We start from the raw sequence: 23,148 nt of genomic DNA on the forward strand, positions 1-23,148 counted from the left end.
ATCCAGCCCTCCGACCATCGGACTCAACGCAAGCCATCTCCCTGTAGTATCCTGGCAGGGAGGGTCTTTGTGCTCTCATCCCACATCTGCCGTGTATAAACTTGTACATTTTTTTCTTAAGACATTTTGAACTGTTTATATGAAATCAGTTAAAAAAACAGAAAAGTTGTGATTGAAATTTTTAGAGTTGGAAGCATGATGATGTGAGACTCAGATGAGTGAAGTATTTGGGGCAGAATGTGTGGGTGTCCAGTTTAGATACAGAAGTCTGTATAATCGAACACCAGATGTAAAAGTCCATAACTCAGTACCCATCCAACACAGTGCACACTAACCCAATGTTAGTCATTCCCCAGTTCAATTGCGATTTCTGCTTGAGGTACCAAGTATTCCAGCAGTGATAATGGAATAGTTCCAGGAGAGGTGACAGATGTTGCTGCTAATGATGTGTTGAGCACAGCTCATTTATATCCACATAGCAAAAGAAAACAATGGATTATATATTTTTATTGTTCCTTACAACTGAATGTTCTGACTAAACACGTTTCCAAATCGCTGCGTGATCAGGTAGCTGGTTGGTATGTAAGAATGTTTGCTGCATCTAGTGTACGCATTGTGGTTGCAAATAAAACTTCAATGGTTTGTACTGAACGCTCAGTGTCTGCATCCTGAGGGTCAGCTGACAGGTGGGCTGGAAAGGGAGCAGGTCTCTGCACCGGCCCCTCGCTCTCCCACGCTAATGTTGGACCACTTCTTCAGGCGGAGACACAAGAGACTGCTCAAGATTCCAAAATGCCAGAGGAACTCGGCAGGTGAGGCATAATCTGTGGCGGTAATGGATGGATGGCGTTTCGGGTCAGGACCCTTCTTCAAACTGATGGTGGGTCCTGACCCAAAATGACTCCCGACCATTCATTCGCTCACAGATTTTGCCTGATCTGCAGAGTTCCTCCAGAACTTTGCTTTTTGTTACATCTTAAGTGGACTACTCTGCCGCTGAGCTATATATCCACGAGTCCTTGTTTAAAGAAAAAAGCTATCAATTGACCAATACAGCTGTACTGTTTCAATCCTCAGGAACATTCTTGATTCCGGTTGCGTGAATTATACAGGTTTCTCGAGTCCAGGGCTGCAGTGGACTGCACTGGCTGCTAGAACTGCCTGTGCACGTAGGGATCTCTCCACCTGCGAGATGTTTAGTTGCACACCAGAACTGCCCGGGCCTCGACAAACCAGCGAAGGCTACGTGGACAAGGAGGCCCTCTCTCCCACAAGCTTTGTATAGGCAGAGTCCTTTGCCTCAGCCAGTTTTTCCTTGTTAGCAACAGCTTCTGCCTTCTGTTCACTGACACCGTCTCCTTTCGATTTTGCTGATCTTTCAAGTAGCGGCATGTTGTAACCTTCCCGATTCCGCGTTATTTCTATGGCAAAGAATTGGATCCTGGTAGCTGGGAAGAAAGATGCAAACAGGAGTATGAGGCATAGAGCAGCTAGGCTGTGTAGCCCAACATGGTATCATAACTCAGTATCTCCCTCTGTCCCCCCTCTCTCTCTCTCCCCCCCCCCCCCCTCTCTCTCCCCACCCCCCCCCCCCCCCCTCTCCACGGATGTGTGTGGCTGGGTGACTCCTTCCTACCGAATATGGTGTTTTTCTCCTCGTAGTCCTTTGAAGAATCCAATCGCAAAAGTGTTCCATAGTTGAAGTCTTCAACCAAGGTTTCAAACTGCATGCAGAACGGACGCCAGGCCTGAAACAAGAAAGCTGCCGGTTTTCAGTTGGCTAAACACGTCCTAAAGGCGTCAGTTCAATTTCCATCTCAACTGTGGTGCTTTGGGGAGAGACCCCATTGGACTGTCCAGGAGAACATCCAAGTAAAGGTCGCAGCCAAGAGCGGAAAAGCTCATTCAAGCCTTTATTTTGACTCTGCCACTGCACTACTGGGCCATGCCTCCAGCCAACAAACGTCACCACTCCTTACCTGAAAGCCCCACTCCCCTCTCGGCACACGTTTTGGGAAGCTCCTTCCATGCGGATGAAGTTTGACCTGTGCTCAACGAGTGCCAATGAAGGCGTGTGTGGACAAGCTGGTGAATCTCTGCACAATGGCCAGGATTGCCAAACCTCAGGCACTGCTCCTGACCCTCGCTGAGCTGACACAGAGATTGAGCAAGAATCCCTGCCTGGGATTGCAGCAAATAGGAAGAGTGTAAATGCAGAAGGGACTCACCAGTTTGGCGGACTCTGACTTCAGCTCTTCTGGATCCAGAACATCGACTCTCATCTCGCTGAATTGTCTCTTGAACTCCGTGTAGATCAGATCGTCTTCTTTCGTCAGTCTGAGGTAGCGTGCATCAACTGAAGAGATGAGCTTTGGAAGGACCAGATGTTGCTGTTAATTCCATGACGGGAAGCCATGCTCACACCTAGACTCAAGGACTTTCCACCGTTTGTTTCAAACATTCTGGAAATAAACACAATCTGATTCCGAGGGATGTTACTTCTGCACCAAGGGGTCTCATTCCCTGCTAACACCAGCGTGATCATAAGATCACAAGTGACGGGAGAAGAATCACACCAATCGGCCCATTAAGTCTACTCCGCCATTCAATCATGGATGACCTATCTCTCCTAACCCCATTCTCCTGCTCCTTCTAACACCCGTACTAATCAAGTACTACACCCGAACCCACACTAACCCGTACCAATGCACCAAGGAATATCCACTCAGAGCAGTAAAGCTTGAACGGACAGAGACTGCTGACAGTTGGAAGGTTAAGGTGCAAAGGAATGTCAAGATACGCAGTTACAGCAAGCAACAAATGCAACTGTTGGCCTTCATTGCATGGGGGTGAGCATAAAAGTAGGTAAGTTTTGTACAATTTGCACACGGCATTGGTGAAACTAAACGGGAGAGCTGCCTGGTTTAATGCAAAGCGGAATGCAGGTACTTTGAAGGTTGTTCAGATGTTCCCTTAAGTTCCAGATGAAGCAAGAATTTCTTGCACTTCCAGTGTAGTGCATTGTTTCTGCTGCTCACAATCTGGTCTACTCTGGATAAATCTTTTGCAGATCACATTCATTCCCACACCGACCTGACTTTGGTCTTCCAGTGAACCCAAATAAAGTTTGAAGAACAGTGCTTGATCTTCCAACTGGACACGCGACAAGATTCAATACTGATGTCAAATAACCAACCTTCCCTTTCTGAATGCAGGGATCCCACTCACCCGATATCCCTCTGCTCTCTCCACCCTCATCCCCCAATACAACTTCAACTAATGTCCTCACTTTTAGTTCTGATGACTGATCACTGACCTGACACATTAGCTGTTCCTCTCTCTCTCCACAGTGGCTGACCAACATGGTGAGTGTTTCCAACATTTCCTATTTGTATTTCACCAGCTGTTTCCTGGGAATGAGCAGTTTTACTGACTGAGTGCATTTGCTTATGGTCAAAGGCAGTGTTGCAGTGCTAAATGTTTAGGTGCCGGAGCTGTCAGTGGTGCCGGGGCGGCCGCTGTTAAATTCCCCGCTGGTTAAAATTCCCCGCTGTTTATTTAGCCTTTTTTTCACAGAGGTGCCGGAGCGGTGCTCCAGTGAGCTCCAGCGAGCTCCGGCAGCACTGCACCCCTGGTCAGAGGTGTGCTGGAGAATGAGATGATCTTGTTAAATCACCAGATGTAGAGGAAAGTTGTCAAGGTAGATGCCACGATCACGTTCTTCCTTGTGAAGTGATCTAAAACAGAACAGCCTAACTTGTCCACGCTGACCAAGAATCTTCATCTAAGCTAACCCCATTTACCTGCATTTGGCCCATATCCCTTTAAACCTTTCTAACCATGTATTTGTTGAAATGGCTTTTAAATGTTGTTAGTTGCTTCAACTACCTCTACTGACAGATCGTACCATATACCCACCACCGTCTGCATGAAAACGTTGCCCCTCAGACTCCTGTTAAATCTTTCCCCTCTCATCGCATTCAAGAGAGAGCTAGATAGAGCTCTTAAGAATAGCGGAGTCAGGGGGTATGGGGAGAAGGCAGGAATGGGGTACTGATTGAGAATGATCAGCCACGATCACATTGACAATAGACAATAGGTGCAGGAGGAGGTCATTCGGCCCTTCGAGCCAGCACCGCCATTCAATGTGATCATGGCTGATCATTCTCAATCAGTACCCCGTTCCTGCCTTCTCCCCATACCCCCTGACTCCCGCTATCCTTAAGAGCTCTATCTAGCTCTCTCTTGAATGCATTCAGAGAATTGGCCTCCACTGCCTTCTGAGGCAGAGAATTCCAGATTCACAACTCTCTGACTGAAAAAGTTTTTCCTCATCTCAGTTCTAAATGGCCTACCCCTTATTCTTAAACTGTGGCCCCTTGTTCTGGACTCCCCCAACATTGGGAACATGTTTCCTGCCTCTAACGTGTCCAACCCCTTAATAATCTTATACGTTTCGATAAGATCTCCTCTCGTCCTTCTAAATTCCAGTGTATACAAGCCTAGTCGCTCCAGTCTTTCAACATATGAAAGTCCCGCCATTCCGAGAATTAACCTAGTAAACCTACGCTGCACGCCCTCAATAGCAAGAATATCTTTCCTCAAATTGGGAGACCAAAACTGCACACAGTATTCCAGGTGCGGTCTCACTAGGGCCCTGTACAACTGCAGAAGGACCTCTTTGCTCCTATACTCAACTCCTCTTGTTATGAAGGCCAACATTCCATTGGCTTTCTTCACTGCCTGCTGTACCTGCATGCTTCCTTTCAGTGACTGATGCACTAGGACACCCAGATCTCGTTGTACGTCCCCTGTTCCTAACTTGACACCATTCAGATAATGGCGGCGCTGGCTCAAATGGCCTCCTCCTGCACTTAATGTCTATTGTCATCTAAAACTGTGTTCTCTAATTCTTGATTCCCCTATCCTGGCCATAAGACTCACCCTATCTATTCCCCTCATGATTTTGTATACCTCTTTAAGATCATCCCTCAGCCTCCTGCAAGTAATAAAGTCCTAATCTGCCCAAAGCTCGCTAAAGCTCAGGCCCTCAAGTCTCAGCAACATCCTTGTAAAACGTCTCCACACTCTATCCAGCGTAACAACATCCCTACGAAAGCAGTGTGACCAAAACTGAACACAACACTCCAAATGAAATACAACAAAAATATTTTTAGCAGTCTAATAAAAATCCAGCACTATGACTCTTGAGTTATTGCATCATGGAAACAAATCTTGTTGCTAGCCTTAAATGCTCTAGAAGTGCCGGTTGAGGTTTAGGGTCAAGTGTTTGGCGTTGTAAGACATCATGCTGTTAAGCAGGCTAGTGACAATAATACATCCTAGTCCATTCAATGACAATTAACCCAAAGCTTGGCAGAAGAGATTTTAATGGGGTACTTGCGAAGGGAGTGGGGAGGAGAGAGACTGCAGGCCACAGGGTACGGGCACAGCCACGTGTGGTAACACAGTGGGCTCATGAGTGACTGGGCTCTCACACACCATTTGTTGATGGTTTACGGAGAAATGACCCAAAGGAGTTAAACGGGCGAACACGAAGCCAGTGTAAATCAGCAGTAGTAGGAAAGAACTGCAGATGCTGGCTTAAATGGAAGGCAGACACAAAATGCTGGAATAACTCAGCAGGACAAGCAGCATCTCTAGAGAGAAGGAATGGGTGACGTTTCGGGTCGAGACCCTTCTTCAGAACCTTCTTCAGTCTGAAGGTCTCGACCCGAAACGTCACCCATTCCTTCTCTCCAGAGATGCTGCCTGTCCCACTGAGTTATTACAGCATTTTATGTCTGCCTGTAAATCAGCAGTAGCATTGATGGGTCTGTGATAACATCACAATGATGTTCACGGCCAGCCGAACAGTGGATAGCTTGGAGATGACTAAGGCACAGAATCATGCCCTGATATCACAATGAAGCAAAGACCAGCAACCCTCAAACTAAAATATTCAAAGCATCATACTTACGTTAAAATAAATCTCAGCGTGTTGATAGGCTTTCATTGCCCACATCATTTCAAGGTTTTCCTGCAAGACGGGAAGCAAGTTCAATAAATGAGTTCAGTTTCAATGAACAACAAAGCACTGGATTCATGATCCATTAAACTGACGGCTTGCGGTTTCTAGTTATGAAATAGTGAAGGCTAAATCCCGATGTCTGTGCTTTCCATTTCCACTTTTGCTGATGTGCTTTCACAGAATTTGAACACTTCCACAGGAGGCTACTGGATAAAACTATCATAAACAACATAGATAAAGCTGCCTTTAGTCACAGGGGATCTCGCAACCAGTGCGCAGTGTCACGAAAGAAACTAAACCAGGTGGGTAATGTTAGGTGGGCCTCACAGTCCTGGATCTGTCAGCGATGATGTGGGAGCGGAGGTCACCTGCAAAGGACAACCTGTTGCACTAAGTGACGGCTCTAAGTGACACTGCAGGACATCAGGAAACTCCCATCCGAATGGAGAATAGAAATAGTGCATGAAAGCCTTGGAATTGAAAATAAGTTTTCAATGTAATAGATGGTAGAATTTGTAATGAATGATGGAGCCAGGTGGGGGAAGAGGAGGGCGAAGACAGAGACAGCTGCAGGGTGCTGTGCAGGAATCTTAGTGCTGGAATCCACTAAGGAAGGAGTGAGAAGACAGACACAGAGTGCTGGAGTAACTCAGCGGGTCAGGCAGCATCTCTGGAGGAAAGGAATAGGTGACGTTTCGGGTCGAGACCTTTCTTCGTGTGTCTATCTTCAGTTTAAACCAGTGTCTGCAGTTCCTACACAAGGATGGTTAGGAAGATGGGCAGAGGGTACCAGAATGGGGAGGGTATCCAGTGGGTAATGTGTGCAGGTGGTAAGAGCATGAAATCAAAAGTGAACCTTAGGTCGATGTTCTACAACACTCCCCAGGGCCCTACCATTGTCTCTGCAAGTCCAGCCCAGGTTTAATTCCCCAAAATGCAATCCCGCACACTCATCCAAGTCCCATCTGCTGAACCTAGGTCCACTTTCCCAGTTGATCTAGACCCTGTTGCCACTTCATTGTCCAAAGACCGCCAATGTTGGTGTCATCTGAAAATACCAAACATGCCAAATACATTCTCACCCGAAGTCGTTAATAAAGATGACAAGAATCAGTGGGGCCAGCAACAGTTCCTGCACAGACCTCCAAACCGAACAACACACTCGGACTCCTTCCAAGTCAATTTTCTATCCAATGGCCTGGTGCACCCTGTTCGAATGTGATCTAACCTTTTGAACCACCCTAGCATGCAGGACATTGAAGGCCCTGCTAAAGTAGATGTAGGTAACATCTAGTATAAGAAAATAACTGTAGATGCTGGTACAAATCGAAGGTATTCACAAAATGCTGGAGTGACTCAGCAGGTCAGGCAGCATCTCAGGAGAGAAGGAATGGGTGACGTTTCGGGTCAACACCCTTCTTCAGACTCAAGTATTTAAGTCTGAAGAAGGGTCTCGACCCGAAACGTCACCCATTCCTTCTCTCCTGAGATGCTGCCTGACCTGCTGAGTTACTCCAGCATTTTGTGAATAAATACTGTAGGTAACATCTATGTAGGCTGCAGGTGGAGACGAGGGGAGGCAGTAATTCTTCCGACAGTGGGCAGTACCTCAGGATAGCTGATGCCCAGATCCTGAGCATATTCGAGACGGAGAGCGATAGACTTGGATGCCAAGGGCTCAGGCTATCAGTCAGATATCACAGTGTCAGACATGACTGGGGAAGCCCTGTTTGAAGGGCCAACATCTGCAAGTGTTTCTTATAAAAATGAACTGAGGATGAGGAGGGCAAACCGTTAAGGAATCAAGGAGGAGAGAGCAGGAGGTAGGAGAGGCTAATGGCACCTGCACAATGCCAGCTCCCTGTTTAGCTCCTGCAATAAGCCCATAACCTCGATTATCACCCAAAATATATCAGCAGCTACCATAAATATTAAATAAAAACAGGAACGGCTGAAACCCTCGGCAGGTAAGGCAACACCCGTAAGATTGAAGACCTTACATTTGAGAACCGATCTCATCCGTTTCCCTATTCTGAATGTACTCGGAATTCGAGTCTCCACAACTCTAAAGGTTGACTGTCCTAAGCAAGTATTTCTGTGCAGCCCTTCCTGAAGTCAGATTCCTTGGTCTGAGATTGTCACCTGGAGTTCAGTCAAAACGCCCTTTAAAATAATCTTTGTAATTCCTCTTCCTCACGTCTCCACATTTTATTCTACTGTGTTCAAGTTTGCTAACTTCCTTCTCACAACCCACACTGCGTGCACTGACAGACCACACGATTCCCTCTCACAAATCATTGATCCACTGTGAACTCCCTGTTAGTCAGAGACTCACAACCAGAAAGTGACCCGTTGGTTCGGACTTTCCGTTGACAAACCCTCAAACCACACCCATATGCCACCCGCAAGCCAGAGTTTGCTTTAAGAACTCGCATGTGGCACCTCCGCAAATTATTATTCAATTAACTGCTGACAACAAATATTCTCTTTCATAAGTCTGTCAACTTCCGAGGGTGGCACGGTGGCGCAGCGGTAGAGTTGCTGCCTTACAGCCCTTGCAGCGCCGGAGACCCGGGTTCCATCCCGACTGCAGGTGCTGTCTGCACAGAGTTTGTACATTCTACCCGTGGCCACGTGGGTTTTCTCCGGTTTTATACCACACTCCAAAGACGTACTGGTTTGTAGGTTAATTGGCTTGGTATAAGTGTGAATTGTCCCAAGTGTGTGTTTAGGGTAGTGGTAATGTGCGAGGATCACTGGTTGATGTGGATTCGGTGGGCCAAAGGGCCTGTTTCCACGTTGTGTCTCTAAAACGAAAAAAACTAAGACTGCACCTGACCTGATTATTTCCCACGACCACATCCTGACTACCAATAGCCTTGTTCCCTCCACTTGGGCTCTCTAACCGACTGCTGGTCGTTCCCATCCCCATTCTCCCTGCTGCACACTGGGGTTTCATGTGTGACTGTGGGGACTGTCTGCAAACTGCAGGAGTGCGTAAGTAGGGAAGGCAACTCGAGGATACACAATCCTCACCGCTGCAGGAAGATGCAATACTTACATCGTTGCCGTAGGCGTCAGCGGGCTGGGAGAGAGCTTGTGCCGCGGTCATCAACTCACCACCACCCTGGACAGGAGAGAGAAACGTTAGACTGTCAGCGGGAGAGAAACAAGCAGTAGAAGCCTTCTCCACCGTCTACCTTTGTCACCTCTTCAGGGAACAACAGACTTCCACCAAGGCCCATTGAATCTGAGGCCTATCAGATTTGACTTCCCAAAAAGCATTAAGTGTCAGATGTTTAGATTAACTCCCATCTGCCAACGTGTCACCCAACTTCCCAACTGATCTACACCCAGCTGTATTTTTAGACAAACTTCTTTGCTATTTATTACTCTGCCAAACTTTGTGGCGTCTGCAAACTTACTAACCACCCCCCTTGTATTGACTTCCAAGTCATACATATTATAATCAATAAAAGTCACAGCACTGAGCCCAGTAGTGTTTCTGGACGTTAAAATCTCGGAAGACCTCTACTGGCCCACACACATAGAGGTAATCACGCAGAAGGCACAGCGGCATCTTGACTTTCCAAGAATGTAAAGGGGATTTGGTGAACACACAAACAAACATTTACAGGTGTGCAGTCGTCGTGGCTATCCCTCGAGGTCGAGGATGATGGTCTACTTTCCGTTGATTTTATGAACTCTCAGGTGGCTTATGAGTCCAAAGTTGAGCGAATGAATCTGCACCTCCTCCAACCTCATCTATTGCATCCGCTGCTCTAGATGTCAACTTATTTATATCGGCGAAACCAAGCGCAGGCTCGGCGATCGCTTCGCTGAACACCTGCGCTCGGTCCGCATTAACAAAACTGATCTCCCGGTGGCCCAGCACTTTAACTCCCCCTCCCATTCCCAGTCTGACCTCTCTGTCATGGGCCTCCTCCAGTGCCATAGTGAGGCCCGCCGGAAATTGGAGGAGCAGCACCTCATATTTCGCCTGGGCAGTTTGCAGCCCGGTGGTATGAACGTCGACTTCTCCAACTTCAGATAGCTCCTCTGTCCCTCCCTTCCCCTCCTCCTTCCCAGATCTCCCTCTATCTTCCTGTCTCCACCTATATCCTTCCTTTGTCCCACCCCCGACATCAGTCTGAAGAAGGGTCTCGACCCGAAACGTCACCCATTCCTTCTCTCCCGAGATGCTGCCTGACCTGCTGAGTTACTCCAGCATTTTGTGAATGAATCAAGTATTCACCGCTTCCGTGCCGGTTATTGACTAGGAGCTTTCGGCCATCACCTAGCCCTTCCCCTATCGCCGAAGGTCTGCTCACAGAACGAAGACGCCTGTGCGTGGGTTTGTTTATCGTGTACTTGATGTTGCACTCCAAGAAGTACACGGTCCTTCACAAATCAATCAACCAATTCCAATGGCAAGGGAACCAAGACGATTGGAGCTGATAGGTCTGCTGAAGCCTTCATCCGCCTTCACAGCCGTTGAGTTCAAGATAACTTGGTCCGCCGTTGAGGTCTTGTAGATTGGATCGTTCTTAGTCTGGACCCTCATCCTCGCTCGACCTTACCGCCATGGGTGGCCCTACCAGAAGCTAGTGCTTCCGACGGCATCGCTCTCGGAATCATGGGGCCACACAAGCCTCTTCACCGCGACAAGGTGAACGATCCGAAGAGGAGGTGTGCTGTATAAAGTATCCTGACTGCAACATGGCCTGGTACGACACTTCTAACACACAGGAACAAAAGAGCAATGGACTCAGCACGGTCCACCATCAAAAGCATCAACACCAGGTGCTGTCTCAAGCAGGCGGCATCTGTCACCAGGGATCCCCACCATCCGGATCGCGCCTTCTTTTCACTGCTACCGAAGGTACAGAAGCCTGAGGAACCACACTGCCAGTTTCAGGAACAACCGTCTCAGGTTCTTGAACCGACCCACGCAACCCTAATCCTACCTCAGCAACGGAACACTACAGACAATCTCTTGCACTAAACGGCATCGTTTTCTAATTGGATATTTTTGCAGTTTTACTTTTCAATGCCTTGTTGAATTTATGCATAATATATGTTTCTGTGTGTTACCCTAAATCTTTGTGCCTGTGATGCGGTTACAAGCGAGATTCTCATTGTACCTGCACCCACCTACTTATGCACATGACAATAAACTCATTCTGACAACATCTCTCGTTCCCGATGTTTCAGTCAGAAAACCATCCTTCCACCACTACCTTCTGGCACTTATCACACACCAACTGTGGAGCCACTTCACCGATACCTTGGATCCCACGTGCTGTAACATTCCTAGCCAGCCATGCGGGACCCTGTTAAAGACCCTAATAATGTACACACAACTTCCATCGCCTTCATCATCTTGGTGACCTTCTCACAAAATCCCTCTGTGCCAAACCAGGAGATTTTAATATGCAGGAAGGATCTGCAGATGCTGGTTTACACTGAAGATAGACACAAACTGTTGGAGTAACTCAGTGGAATAGGCAGCATTTCTGGAGAGAAGGAAGGGGTAACGTATCGGGTCGAGACCGGAAATGACACCCATTCTTTCTCTCCAGAGATGCTGCCTGTCCCGCTGAGTTATTCCAGCAATTTGTGCCTATCCAGGAGTTTTGACAACAACAAGAACCAGTCCAGACAACATCCTCCACCACACAGATACCGACCTAACCAATCTTCCATCACAGGCGGGCTGTAATTTTGACACAGCCTAGCTGACACCCAGAGTGAGAAGCTGAACTTCAACCCAAACCACTGTTCTGCCATCAAGATCCCCACTTCCATCCTCCCACCACACAAAGGGTGGTGGGTGCAGGCAACAAGCTGCCAGAGGGGGGTAGATGAAGCAGGGACTATCCCAACATTTAAGAAACATTTGGACAGGTACATGGATAGGACAGGTTTGGATGGATATGGACCAGATGCGGGCAGGCGGGACATGTTGGCTGGTATGGACAAGTTGGGCCGAAGGGCCTGTTTCCACATTGTATCACTGTGACGTCCAACAAGGAAAGGATAAACATTGTCCAATGTTGGATTTAACATCCCTCACCCCCGCCCCTCCCACAGTGCGGCGCTCCCTCACCCCCGCCCCTCCCACAGTGCGGCGCTCCCTCACCCCCGCCCCTCCCACAGTGCGGCGCTCCCTCACCCCCGCCCCTCCCACAGTGCGGCGCTCCCTCACCCCCGCCCCTCCCACAGTGCGGCGCTCCCTCACCCCCGCCCCTCCCACAGTGCGGCGCTCCCTCACCCCCGCCCCTCCCACAGTGCGGCGCTCCCTCACCCCCGCCCCTCCCACAGTGCGGCGCTCCCTCGCCCCCGCCCCTCCCACAGTGCGGCGCTCCCTCGCCCCCGCCCCTCCCACAGTGCGGCGCTCCCTCACCCCCGCCCCTCCCACAGTGCGGCGCTCCCTCCCTCACCCCCGCCCCTCCCACAGTGCGGCGCTCCCTCACCCCCGCCCCTCCCACAGTGCGGCGCTCCCTCACCCCCGCCCCCCCACAGTGCGGCGCTCCCTCACCCCCGCCCCTCCCACAGCGCGGCGCTCCCTCAATACCCCCGCCCCTCCCACAGCGCGGCGCTCCCTCACCCCCGCCCCTCCCACAGCGCGGCGCTCCCTCACCCCCGCCCCTCCCACAGTGCGGCGCTCCCTCACCCCCGCCCCTCCCACAGTGCGGCGCTCCCTCACCCCCGCCCCCCCACAGTGCGGCGCTCCCTCACCCCCGCCCCTCCCACAGCGCGGCGCTCCCTCAATACCCCCGCCCCTCCCACAGCGCGGCGCTCCCTCAATACCCCCGCCCCTCCCACAGTGCGGCGCTCCCTCACCCCCGCCCCTCATAGTGCGGCGCTCCCTCACCCCCGCCCCTCCCTCAGCGCGGCGCTCCCTCACCCCCGCCCCTCCCTCAGCGCGGCGCTCCCTCACCAGCGTGAAGCCGGCCATGCTGTCCGGCGCGCTGCGGGCCGCGGGCCGCGGGGGTCAGACGCTCACTGTCGTCATCGCGTGCGCGCTCCCGCGGCCGGGAGGCGGGGCCATGGCCCGGGGGGCGGGGCTACGGTCCGGGTCAGGGCTGTCGTCCGGGGGCGCGCCTCCACCCCCCTGCCCGTGCTCCGGGGGGCGGGACTGTGGTTCGGGGGCGGGGCTGTGGGGTCCGGGGGCGCGCCTCCACCCTCCCTTCCCGGCTCCGGGGGGTGGGGCCGTGGTCGGGGCCGTGGTCTCGGGGGCGGGGCCGTGGTCTCGGGGGCGGGGCCGGGGGCGGGGCCATGTCCGGGGGCGCGCCTCCACCCTCCCCTCCCCCCCGCCCGCGGCTCCGGGACTGGCGGAACGGACTCGACTCCAGGCCCCGGCTTCACTTCCCCCCCCGGGCCGCAGCCTCGGGCCCACCCCCGCGCCGGTGCCCGGATGTGGCGGTGCCCTGGCTGAAGGAGGAGGACGCGGCGGGAGAGAGAGACACACACAGGGAGAGACATAGAGGAGAGAGACAGGGGGGGGTGTAGAGACACAAGGGGAGAAACAGGGAGGGGAAGAGAGAGAGGAAGAGATAGGGAGAGAGAGAGAGACAGTGAGAAGAGAGAGAGAGAGGAGACACAGAGAGGGGAGAGACAGGCCGAAAGGCACAGGGAGAGATTGGTAGAGGGAGGGGGAAGGCGAGGGAACGGAAACGGAGAGAGAGAGAGAAGGAAGGAAAGGAGAGAGACAGTCATAGGGAGAAGGCGCGACAGTGAAGGAGAGACAGGGAGGGAGGGAGGGAGGGAGGGAGAGGCCGAGGCCGAGGCGGCGCCTCAGCTTCAGCGGGTCGAGGGAGAGAGGCCGAGCACCAGCAGAGAGGGAGAGGAGAGGAGAGGAGAGGAGGCCTCACTCGAGGGAGAGGCGGTGGTGCAGCCGCGCCAAGGCAAGGCCTGGCCTGGCCTGGAGATTCAGGGGAGCCTGGGCCATCGTGGGAGGAGAGTGGGAATCGTCCTGTGTGAGGGGGGGGGGTGAGGAAATAGATAGGGTGCAGGAGGGTTAGTTAGGGGTCGAGTGGGGGGGGGAATTATTGCTGGGGGAGGCAGGTGGAAGATCAATAGATTGGAGGTGGAAGATCAATAGATTGGAGGGGAAGGGAGGTGGAAGATCAATAAATTGGAGGTGGAAGATCAATAAATTGGAGGTGGAAGATCAATAGATTGGAGGGGAGGTGGAAGATCAATAAATTGGAGGTGGAAGATCAATAAATTGGAGGTGGAAGATCAATAGATTGGAGGGGAGGTGGAAGATCAATAAATTGGAGGTGGAAGATCAATAGATTGGAGGGGAGGTGGAAGATCAATAGATTGGAGGGAGGTAGATCAATAGATTGGAGGGAGGTGGAAGATCAATAGATTGGAGGGAGGTAGAAGATCAATAGATTGGAGGGAGGTGGAACATCAATAGATTGGAGGGAGAAGGAGGTGGAAGATCAATAGTTTGGAGGGGAGGGAATGGTTGGTCGAATGGGGAAAGATTGAGAGAGAAGGGGGGGAAAGATTGAGAGAGAGAAGGGGAGAAAAGGTTAAAGGCCTCACATGTTGGGAAGCCTTTGGGAAACGAGGAGGATCTAATAAAGTCTGAGATCCCAGAGGATTCCTAATGTGGCCGACGAATTGAGGGGTGTTGAAGGAGAGGGATTCCTTTTTAAACTGGTTTTAAAGCAGTATTTTGTGAGAGGGGAAGAAAGAAGGGCAGCCTGGTTGATGAAGGAGAGAGGCTTCCTCTTTCTGTCTGCAGAGGAAACTGTCTGGGTTTCCCTCACACTCTTTCTGAGGCTGTGAATAATGGACGCGGAATCCATTCTACATGACAAGATCGTAGAATATATGGTAAGTTGCAGACCTGAGGCCTGTGCTAATTCTGGGTGTCGTAGTCATCTGTTATCAATTGAATCCAATGAAGGGGTGATGAGGGTGGAGGGGTGATCATGTGTGTGTGTGTGCATGTCCTTCCAAAAATAATTTACTGTATAATAATAATAATAATTTTTTTTAAATTGAAAGCAATAAGGTCGGTGGCACAAATTAGGCCTTCAAAGGGGCGGGAGAGTGGTGCTAAAAGGTTGTTTGTCAGACTGCAGGTAAACGTTCAGTGTTTGTTCCCATGGGGTTGTGCTGATGTTGGGGTTACAGCTGCTGCTGATGTTACTATGATGTGAATGAAGGAACTGCAGATGCTGGTTTAAAGAGTAGACACAAAAAGCTGGAGTAACTCAGTGGGACAGGCAGCATCTCTGGAGGGCAGGAATGGGTGATGTTTCGGGTCACCCCATTCCTTCTCTCCAGAGATGCTGCCTGTCCCCGCTGAGTTACTCCGGCTTTTTGTGTCTATCTTCGATGTTACTATGATGTTGTTTGTGGAATATTTTGGAGGACCAAATATTGTGGAATATGTTGGGGGAGTCCAGAACCGGGGGCCACATTTTGAGAATAAGGGGTAGGCCATTTAGAACGGGGATGAGGAAAAACCTTTTCAGTCAGAGAGTTGTAAATGTGTGGAATTAATTCTCTGCCTCAGAAGGCAGTGGAGGCCGGATCTCTGAATGCATTCAAGAGAGAGCTAGATAGAGCTCTTAAGGATAGCGGAGTCAGGGGGTATGGGGAGAAGGCAGGAACGGGGTATTGATTGAGAATGATGAGCCATGATCACATTGAATGGTAGTGCTGGCTCAAAGGGCCGAATGGCCTACTCCTGCACCTATTGCCTATTGTATATTGTCTATTGACCATGAACCGTGGAGCTTGGTATTGATAGGGACGGGACCAGCAGCTCAACGTTCTAGGGTTTTGATGTTTCAGATGTGATGGTAAGAGAGGTGGAGGAGTTGCTTCACTTGTCAGGGAGAATGTCATTGAGACACTTAGAGGACATACCAGAGGGTTCGTCCACTGAAGCTATATAGGGGACGCTGCAAAATTAGAAAGGTACAATCACTCTAAATGGGATTATATTGCAGGCCTCCCAGTAACCAGTGGGATTTAGGGGAACAGATAAATGAACAGATTACCGAAAGATGCCAAAGCAGCAAGGCTGCTGTATGCAAATTTAACCTCCCCAATATTGACTGGGATTTGCTCAAGGCAAAAGATATAGACTGGGCAGAATTATGTTATGTGCAACCAAGATGGTTTCCTGAAACTGTGCAGACAGTCTAGCTTGAGGAGGGACCATAGTGGACCTTGTACTATGGAAATGAGCCTGGCCAGGTGACTGGTGTTTCAGTGGAAGAGTGTTTAGGGAACAATGTAATTGTGGATGACAACTACTGAAGTTTTAAGATGGTTGTGAATAGTAGAAGACGTTGGTGAGGCTGCATTTAGAGCATTGTGCTCAGTTCCAGGCATCATGTTACAGGGAAGATGTTGTCAAGCTGGAAAGGGTACAGAGATTTACAAGGTTGTTGCCAGGAGTGTGAGCTATAGGGAGACGATGAGTAAGCTGGAAATCTAACCTTGGAGTGCAGGAGGATGAGGGGTGATCTTATAGAGGTGTATAAAATTATGAGAGGACTGGATCGGGTAGATGCACAGAGTCCCTTGCCCAGAGTAGGTGAATCGAGGACTAGAGGACAGTCCTTCCATAAGCTAGGGTACTGTCCAATTCACCTCTGCCCCATTGTGGACATTGGACTTTGCCTCTGGAACTACTGCGATAAAACGTGTCGAAAGAAACTGCAGATGCTGGTTTATACCGAAGAAAGACACAAAATGTCTGAAGAACAGTCTCAACCCAAAACTTCACTTATTCCCTCTCTCCAGAGATACTGCCTGACCCACTGAGTTACTCCAGCATTTTATGTCTATCTTTAGTATAAGAAAATAACTGCAGATGCTGGTACAAATCGAAGGTATTTATTCACAAAATGCTGGAGTAACTCAGCAGGTCAGGCAGCATCTCGGGAGAGAAGGAATGGGTGACGTTTTGGGTCGAGACCCTTCTTCAGACTGATGTCTATCTTTAGTGTGCTACAATATATTCCACACTTTGCATCTTCCCCTTTGCTCTACCTATTGTACTTGTTTTTTGAACTGATTGTATCTCTGTTTGGTATGCCTGTTCTGTTTGGATAGCAAGCAAAACAAAGTTTTTCACAGTACACGTGACAATAATAAGCCTAAGCCTCCTGCTTCGAACATGTTGCTGGCGACAGAGATTTTCACATCTGAAGGGCAGTAAAATGTGCCCAGCAAAATGGCCGCAAGATAGTGGTGGATCGAACGTCAAGTTCCCAAGACATGAACTCTCCTTTTCCCAGGAGTGCATCCACGTTTCTGAGAGAGTGTGAGGAACACATCTCGATCTGACTTTCTTGTACTTTCATTGTTAGAGAGCAGGACGTGCCTCTTTTAAAACAATCCCATGGCACGCACTGGTTACTAACTAGATCGACACAAACTGCTGGAGTAACTCAGCGGGTCACTGACTGTTTGCAGGTCCTCTGCTGATGCTAATGAGGTGCCCGAGTTCCTGATGGCAGGCAGATAAATTTGAAGAAGGGTCTCGACCCGAAATATCACCTATTCCTTCCATCGAGAGATGCTGCCTGCCTGATGAGTTACTCCAGCATTTTGTGTCTATCTGAGGAGTGTAGTGCTGCTGGAGCTCACCTGAGCTCCACTCCGGCACCTCTGTAAAAAAAAAAAAAAAAAGCCAAAATAAACAGCGGGGAATTTTAACTAGTGGGGCATTTAACAGTGGCTGCACCGGCACCAATGACAGCTTCGGCACCTAGAAAATTAGCACTGCAACCCTGGTCTATCTTCAGATGGATTTGAAGGTTGTGGTTCTCTAACCTGTTCTCTCTGAACAACCAACTCTGGCGCCCTGGGCCCAGTCAGCTAAATGCAGCCATGGGGTGGCAGCAACATGCAGGTGCACTAGAAATCAGAATCAGGCGCATAGGGACAGCAGCAGTTTGATGCCTGCAGGAAGTGTGGAGATGTGGTGCTCCTGTGCCACACCTTTCTACGTTCTAAATGCTGTCGAACCACCCAGCCTTTCCACGCACTTCCATTATTTGTTCCTTATCAACGAGATATGTTTAAGCTAATTGTTTCTTAAGGCTGTGTAGGAAGGAACTGCAGATGCTGGTTTAAAGCGACGATAGGCACAAAAAGCTGGAGTAACTCAGCGGGACAGGTAGCATCTCTGGAGAGAAGGAATGGGTGACGTTTCGGGTCGAGACCCTTCTTCAGGGGTAGCGACCCGAAACGTCACCCATTCCTTCTCTCCAGAGATGCTGCCTGTCCCGCTGAGTTACTCCAGCTTTTTGTGTTATTGAATGCCAATGTTACTGTAAACTTTGCCACTCGCCTCGTTGTCCTAGTGGGAGTTGTGAGGCGGTTTCTAAAGGGGAGAGCATGTTGGAGAGTATTGGTGAGGATAGTGCAGTGCCGGGGCCACTGTGAGCTGTTCACCGAATGGTCTGTGAGCAAGGGATTGAGATTGTAAGAGCCCGGATATCTTGGTTTATTATCAGACTGACGGGATGGAGAAATGTGGAGAGGCGAGTCCACAAGACAATTTGAAAATGAGGGTTAAAAATGTTTGAAGTTGAAGCCGCTGCCTAAATATAATACAGGTCAGAGGATGTAGAAACATAGAAACATAGAAAATAGGTGCAGGAGTAGGCCATTCGGCCCACCGCCATTCAATATGATCATCCAACTCAGTATCCCGTACCTGCCTTCTCTCCATACCCCCTGATCCATTTAGCCACAAGGGCCACATCTAACTCCCTCTTAAATATAGCCGATGAACTGGCCTCAACTACCTTCTGTGGCAGAGAATTCCACAGATTCACCACTCTCTGTTTCAAAAAAAACGTTCTCATCTCAGTCCTAAAAGACTTCCCCCTTATCCTTAAACTGTGACCCCTTGTTCTGGACTTCCCCAACATCGGGAACAATCTTCCTGCATCTAGCCTGTCCAACCCCTTAAGAATTTTGTAAGTTTCCATAAGATCCCCCCTCAATCTTCTAAATTCCTGCGAGTACAAGCCGAGTCTATCCAGTCTTTCTTCATATGAAAGTCCTGCCATCCCAGGAATCAATCTGGTGAACCTTCTCTGTACTCCCTCTATGGCAAGAATGTCTTTCCTCAGATTAGGAGACTGAGGTTTGTGGTTTGAATGAACAAGTTAAGGATGGTCTTGAGTTACAGGGTCATTGAACTTACTCTCCCCATGGATGGTTTACACTTCACTGGCTTATTTGCCCAATTCATCGGTGGATTGTGTAGTATAAAGTATTTGTACAATGGAGCACTGGGGTTCCTCTCCACCCCCCATTCTACACGCAAAGACATTTCAGTTGATATGGTGAAATAAAGGCAGAAAATATGCCAGAAACACTCCCAGCCACTGAGCTGGAACGTCGAGCTGTTTTCTCTCTCCACATATGCAGCCTGACCTGCTGAGTGTTCTGATTTTTATCTTAGACTTTCAATGTCTGCAGGATTTTTTTGTTGTCCAGGCTGGCTGTCATGGTGAGCTCCCTCCTGACCAGTAGGACTTCTACTGCAGGCTGAGAGGTTAAAGTGAGACCCTATAAGAAAATAACTGCAGATGCTGGTACAAATCGAAGGTATTTATTCACAAAATGCTGGAGTAACTCAGCAGGTCAGGCAGCATCTCAGGAGAGAAGGAATGGGCGACGTTTCAGGTCGAGACCCTTCTTCAGACTGATGTCAGGGGGGCAGGACAAAGGAAGGATGTAGGTAGAGACAGGTAGAGGGAGATCTGGGAAGGGGGAGGGGAAGAGAGGGACAGAGGAACTATCTAAAGTTGGAGAAGTCGATGTTCATACCGCTGGGCTCCAAGCTGCCCAGGCGAAATATGAGGTGCTGTTCCTCCAATTTCCAGTGGGCCTCACTATGGCACTGGAGGAGGCCCATGACAGAAAGGTCAGACTGGGAATGGGAGGGGGAATGGAAAGTGAGACCCTGAACACTTGCCTTGGGTGAATGTGCAGCATCTCACACTGACTGTCCAGGGACCAAACTGTATTCTTCAGTGAAGTGCAGAGTATTGATCCTGTGTCCAGCATCAGTTGTAGTTAATGGGATCCTGCTGTGCCCACTCTGACTCCAGGTACCCCTTTCGTGTAACGGGAACGCACAGCAGAGTGGGTCAGCCTGAAAGTACTTTGGAAATGCAAGGAACTGCAGATGCTGGTTTATACAAAAAAAAAGACACAAAGTCCTGGGGTAACTCAGCGGGTCAGGCAGCATCTTTGGAGAACCCGGATAGGTGACGTTTTAGGTCGGGTTCCTTCTTCAGACTGACTTTAGGACATCGTGATGGAGCAGAACGGTAGAAATCCTGGTCTTTCAAAGCAGACCCACACCGTGAATGATATGTTGACCCTTGTCCAACAAAAACTAGAGCTTCCCCGTTGGCATTTCCTCGTTGCTGGCTGTGCCATGACATGTGCTCCTGGCACACACTCAACCAGCTACCTACGTCTGGCTTCGCCCTGAATTTCCTTGTTCCCAACAGTTGAAGGTTACGGATTAAGTTTAGATTTCTTTTAACTATTTCCTGGGCTTGCTTTTGCTCCCACACAGCTTTTGGATAGCACGCTGGACCGTCTGAAGAAGGGACCTAACCCGAAAAGTCATCTGTCCATTTCCTCCACAGATGTTACCTGACCCACTGAGTTTCTCCGGCACTTTGTTTCACTGTAAATCAACAATGGGATTGTATAGAAGGTGGTTAAGTATGCTTTTAGTAAATTCACCTCATCTATTGCATCCGCTGCTCTAGATGTCAACTTATTTACATCGGCGAAACCAAGTGCAGGCTCGGCGATCGCTCCGCTGAACACCTGCGCTCGGTCCGCATTGACCAAACTGATCTCCCGGTGGCCGAGCACTTCAACTCCCCCTCCCATTCCCAGTCTGACCTTTCTGTCATGGGCCTCCTCCAGTGCCATAGTGAGGCCCACCGGAAATTGGAGGAACAGCACCTTATATTTCGCCTGGGCAGTTTGCAGCCCAGTGGTATGAACATCGACTTCTCCAACTTTAGATAGTTCCTCTGTCCCTCTCTTCCCCTCCCCCTTCCCAGATCTCCCTCTATCTTCCTGTCTCCACCTATATCCTTCCTTTGTCCCGCCCCCCCTGTCATCAGTCTGAAGAAGGGTCTCGACACGAAACGTCACCCATTCCTTCTCTCCCGAGATGCTGCCTGACCTGCTGAGTTACTCCAGCATTTTGTGAATAAATACCTTCGATTTGTACCAGCATCTGCAGTTATTTTCTTATACTTTTAGTAAATTCGTTTGCCTCAAAATTCCTAATTGGACAAATAAATAAAATTAGAAGCATTGTCAGTGCATCTTATGTGGCATCTAACTTAGTAAAAAAATCCCACGGCACAATTAAGAAAAAAACTGGACACAACTGTCCAAGCAGATAATGATATCACATGGTCAACCAAAGTAGTATTACCCACCATGTATAGCATGTATGTGTCGAGGATAGACACAAAAAGCTGGAGTAACTCAGCGGGACAGGCAGCGTCTCTGGAGAGAAGGAATGGGTGACATTTCGGGTCGAGACCCTTCTTCAGACTTGTATGTGCCTATGCATATATGTGTGTGCGTGCGCGCGCGTTTATAAATATATAAATATATATATATATACATAACATGCATGTGTCTGTATGTATATGTGTGTGTTTTGATATATGTGTGTGTGTATATATATATTTATATATAAATAATATGAATGGAATGGTTAAATATAAAATGTAACAGGAAAAATAAATCAGCAGATGTCAAACAAGCATTGTCTAGGACATGAATTGCTGTTTATAAAAGAGAAGCAATTTGGAATGTAGTGAATCCTGGAGGTATTAAGATCAGGATGTTCCTGTGCAGCATTGGGAAATTTGTTCGCTAAATGATGGGCAGGATATTGAGATAATTGCAAACAGAGAAAAATCAACGAGGTTGGAGCAGAGGTCGTGTTTTGCTGCCAGAGGGGAGGCCGCTGCAGCTTGGAGGGGCAGATGTGAAGCGTGTGTTTTACTCTCCTTCCATTGCTCGTCCCTGGTCACTGCGCTCCATGGCGAGAGATCATGGGGTAACATCAACCATCAGTTGGTGAGAATAGACACAAAAGGCTGGAGTAACTCAGCGGGGCAGGAGAGAAGGAATCGGTGACGTTTCGGGTCGACACCCTTCTTCCGACTAGTCAGGGTTTCCCTCTCACCTGGCTAGCCTGAAGAAGGGTCTCGACCCAAAACGTCACCCCTTCCTTCACTCCAAAGATGCTGCCTGTCCCGCTGAGTTACTCCGGCTTTTTGTGTCTCTCTTCGGTTTAAAGCAGTATCTGCAGTCTCTTCCCACACAGCTGGTGAGAATGCTGCATCTTCCTCAAGGTGACTCTTTAAACAACATTCTTGACGCTTTCTGTTTGCTACGAGAGCACGTGAGGCAGAGTGCTTGTTGTGATAGAGTCTGTTGACGATGTCGCCCTCTTTAATAAACGCTCCTTCGTGTCTCGACCAATGCATTGTTGCTGACACTGACTGACTGCATCAGTGGCTCACGGATTTGAAAGATTTGTCGAGACATCCATTGGTGAGCCCTCCCTCGTGTTTGGCTGCTTGATGTGAGTGGACCCTGCCTCCGAAACGTGGCGAGATCTGTGCAAGAACCATGCGCTTGTGGAGGGATGGGGGGGGATCTTGATTCTTGCTGAGCTTGGCATTTCATCACAACGTTTCCTGTCTGCTGGCGGTGGTAGTGTTGTGCGACCATGTATTAAAACAGGTCATAGAACAGGAGCAGTGCAAAGTAACAAGATTGACAATACTACTTTCTCAACAAGCGGGTGAATGTTTGATTAAAGCAGTTTAACCAGCAGTTTGTATTTGTGTACAAAAAAAATAAATAACTGACAAGCTAGTTGGATTGAGTCACGAGTCAAGTCAAGAGTGTGGGGAAAACAAAAACTGCAGATGCTGGTTAAAAGCGAGGGTAGACACGAAATGCTGGAGTAACTCACCGGGTCAGGTAGCACCTCGGGAGGGAAGGAATGGGTGACGTCTCGGGTTGTATACACTGGAATTTAGAAGGATGAG

General features: G+C 49.4%; 2 protein-coding genes across 3 annotated transcripts in view; one reads left to right on the forward strand and one right to left on the reverse strand.

The window, feature by feature from the left end:
* Positions 1 to 88: 88 nt before the first annotated feature.
* pbdc1 (polysaccharide biosynthesis domain containing 1) lies at positions 89 to 13,069 on the reverse strand. Its single transcript, XM_078428795.1, has 6 exons — positions 12,975 to 13,069; positions 9,093 to 9,158; positions 5,981 to 6,040; positions 2,229 to 2,369; positions 1,637 to 1,748; positions 89 to 1,448 (listed from the first exon to the last, which is right to left on the reverse strand). The coding sequence occupies exons 1-6, from the start codon at positions 12,990 to 12,992 to the stop codon at positions 1,243 to 1,245; spliced, it is 603 nt and encodes a 200-aa protein (XP_078284921.1). The 5' UTR covers positions 12,993 to 13,069; the 3' UTR covers positions 89 to 1,242.
* Positions 13,070 to 14,102: 1,033 nt separating this feature from the next.
* The window catches only part of LOC144610461 (F-box/WD repeat-containing protein 1A-like), a 35,153-nt gene continuing 26,107 nt past the window's right edge, over positions 14,103 to 23,148 (forward strand). For both annotated transcript variants that reach the window (XM_078429187.1, XM_078429188.1), the window contains exon 1: positions 14,103 to 14,887. In XM_078429187.1, the coding sequence (XP_078285313.1) occupies positions 14,843 to 14,887 (45 nt within the window). In that variant the 5' untranslated portion in view covers positions 14,103 to 14,842. The remainder of the gene's footprint in view (positions 14,888 to 23,148) is intronic.

This window comes from Rhinoraja longicauda, chromosome 36 (genome assembly GCF_053455715.1).
Source record: "Rhinoraja longicauda isolate Sanriku21f chromosome 36, sRhiLon1.1, whole genome shotgun sequence".
NCBI lineage: Eukaryota > Metazoa > Chordata > Chondrichthyes > Rajiformes > Arhynchobatidae > Rhinoraja > Rhinoraja longicauda.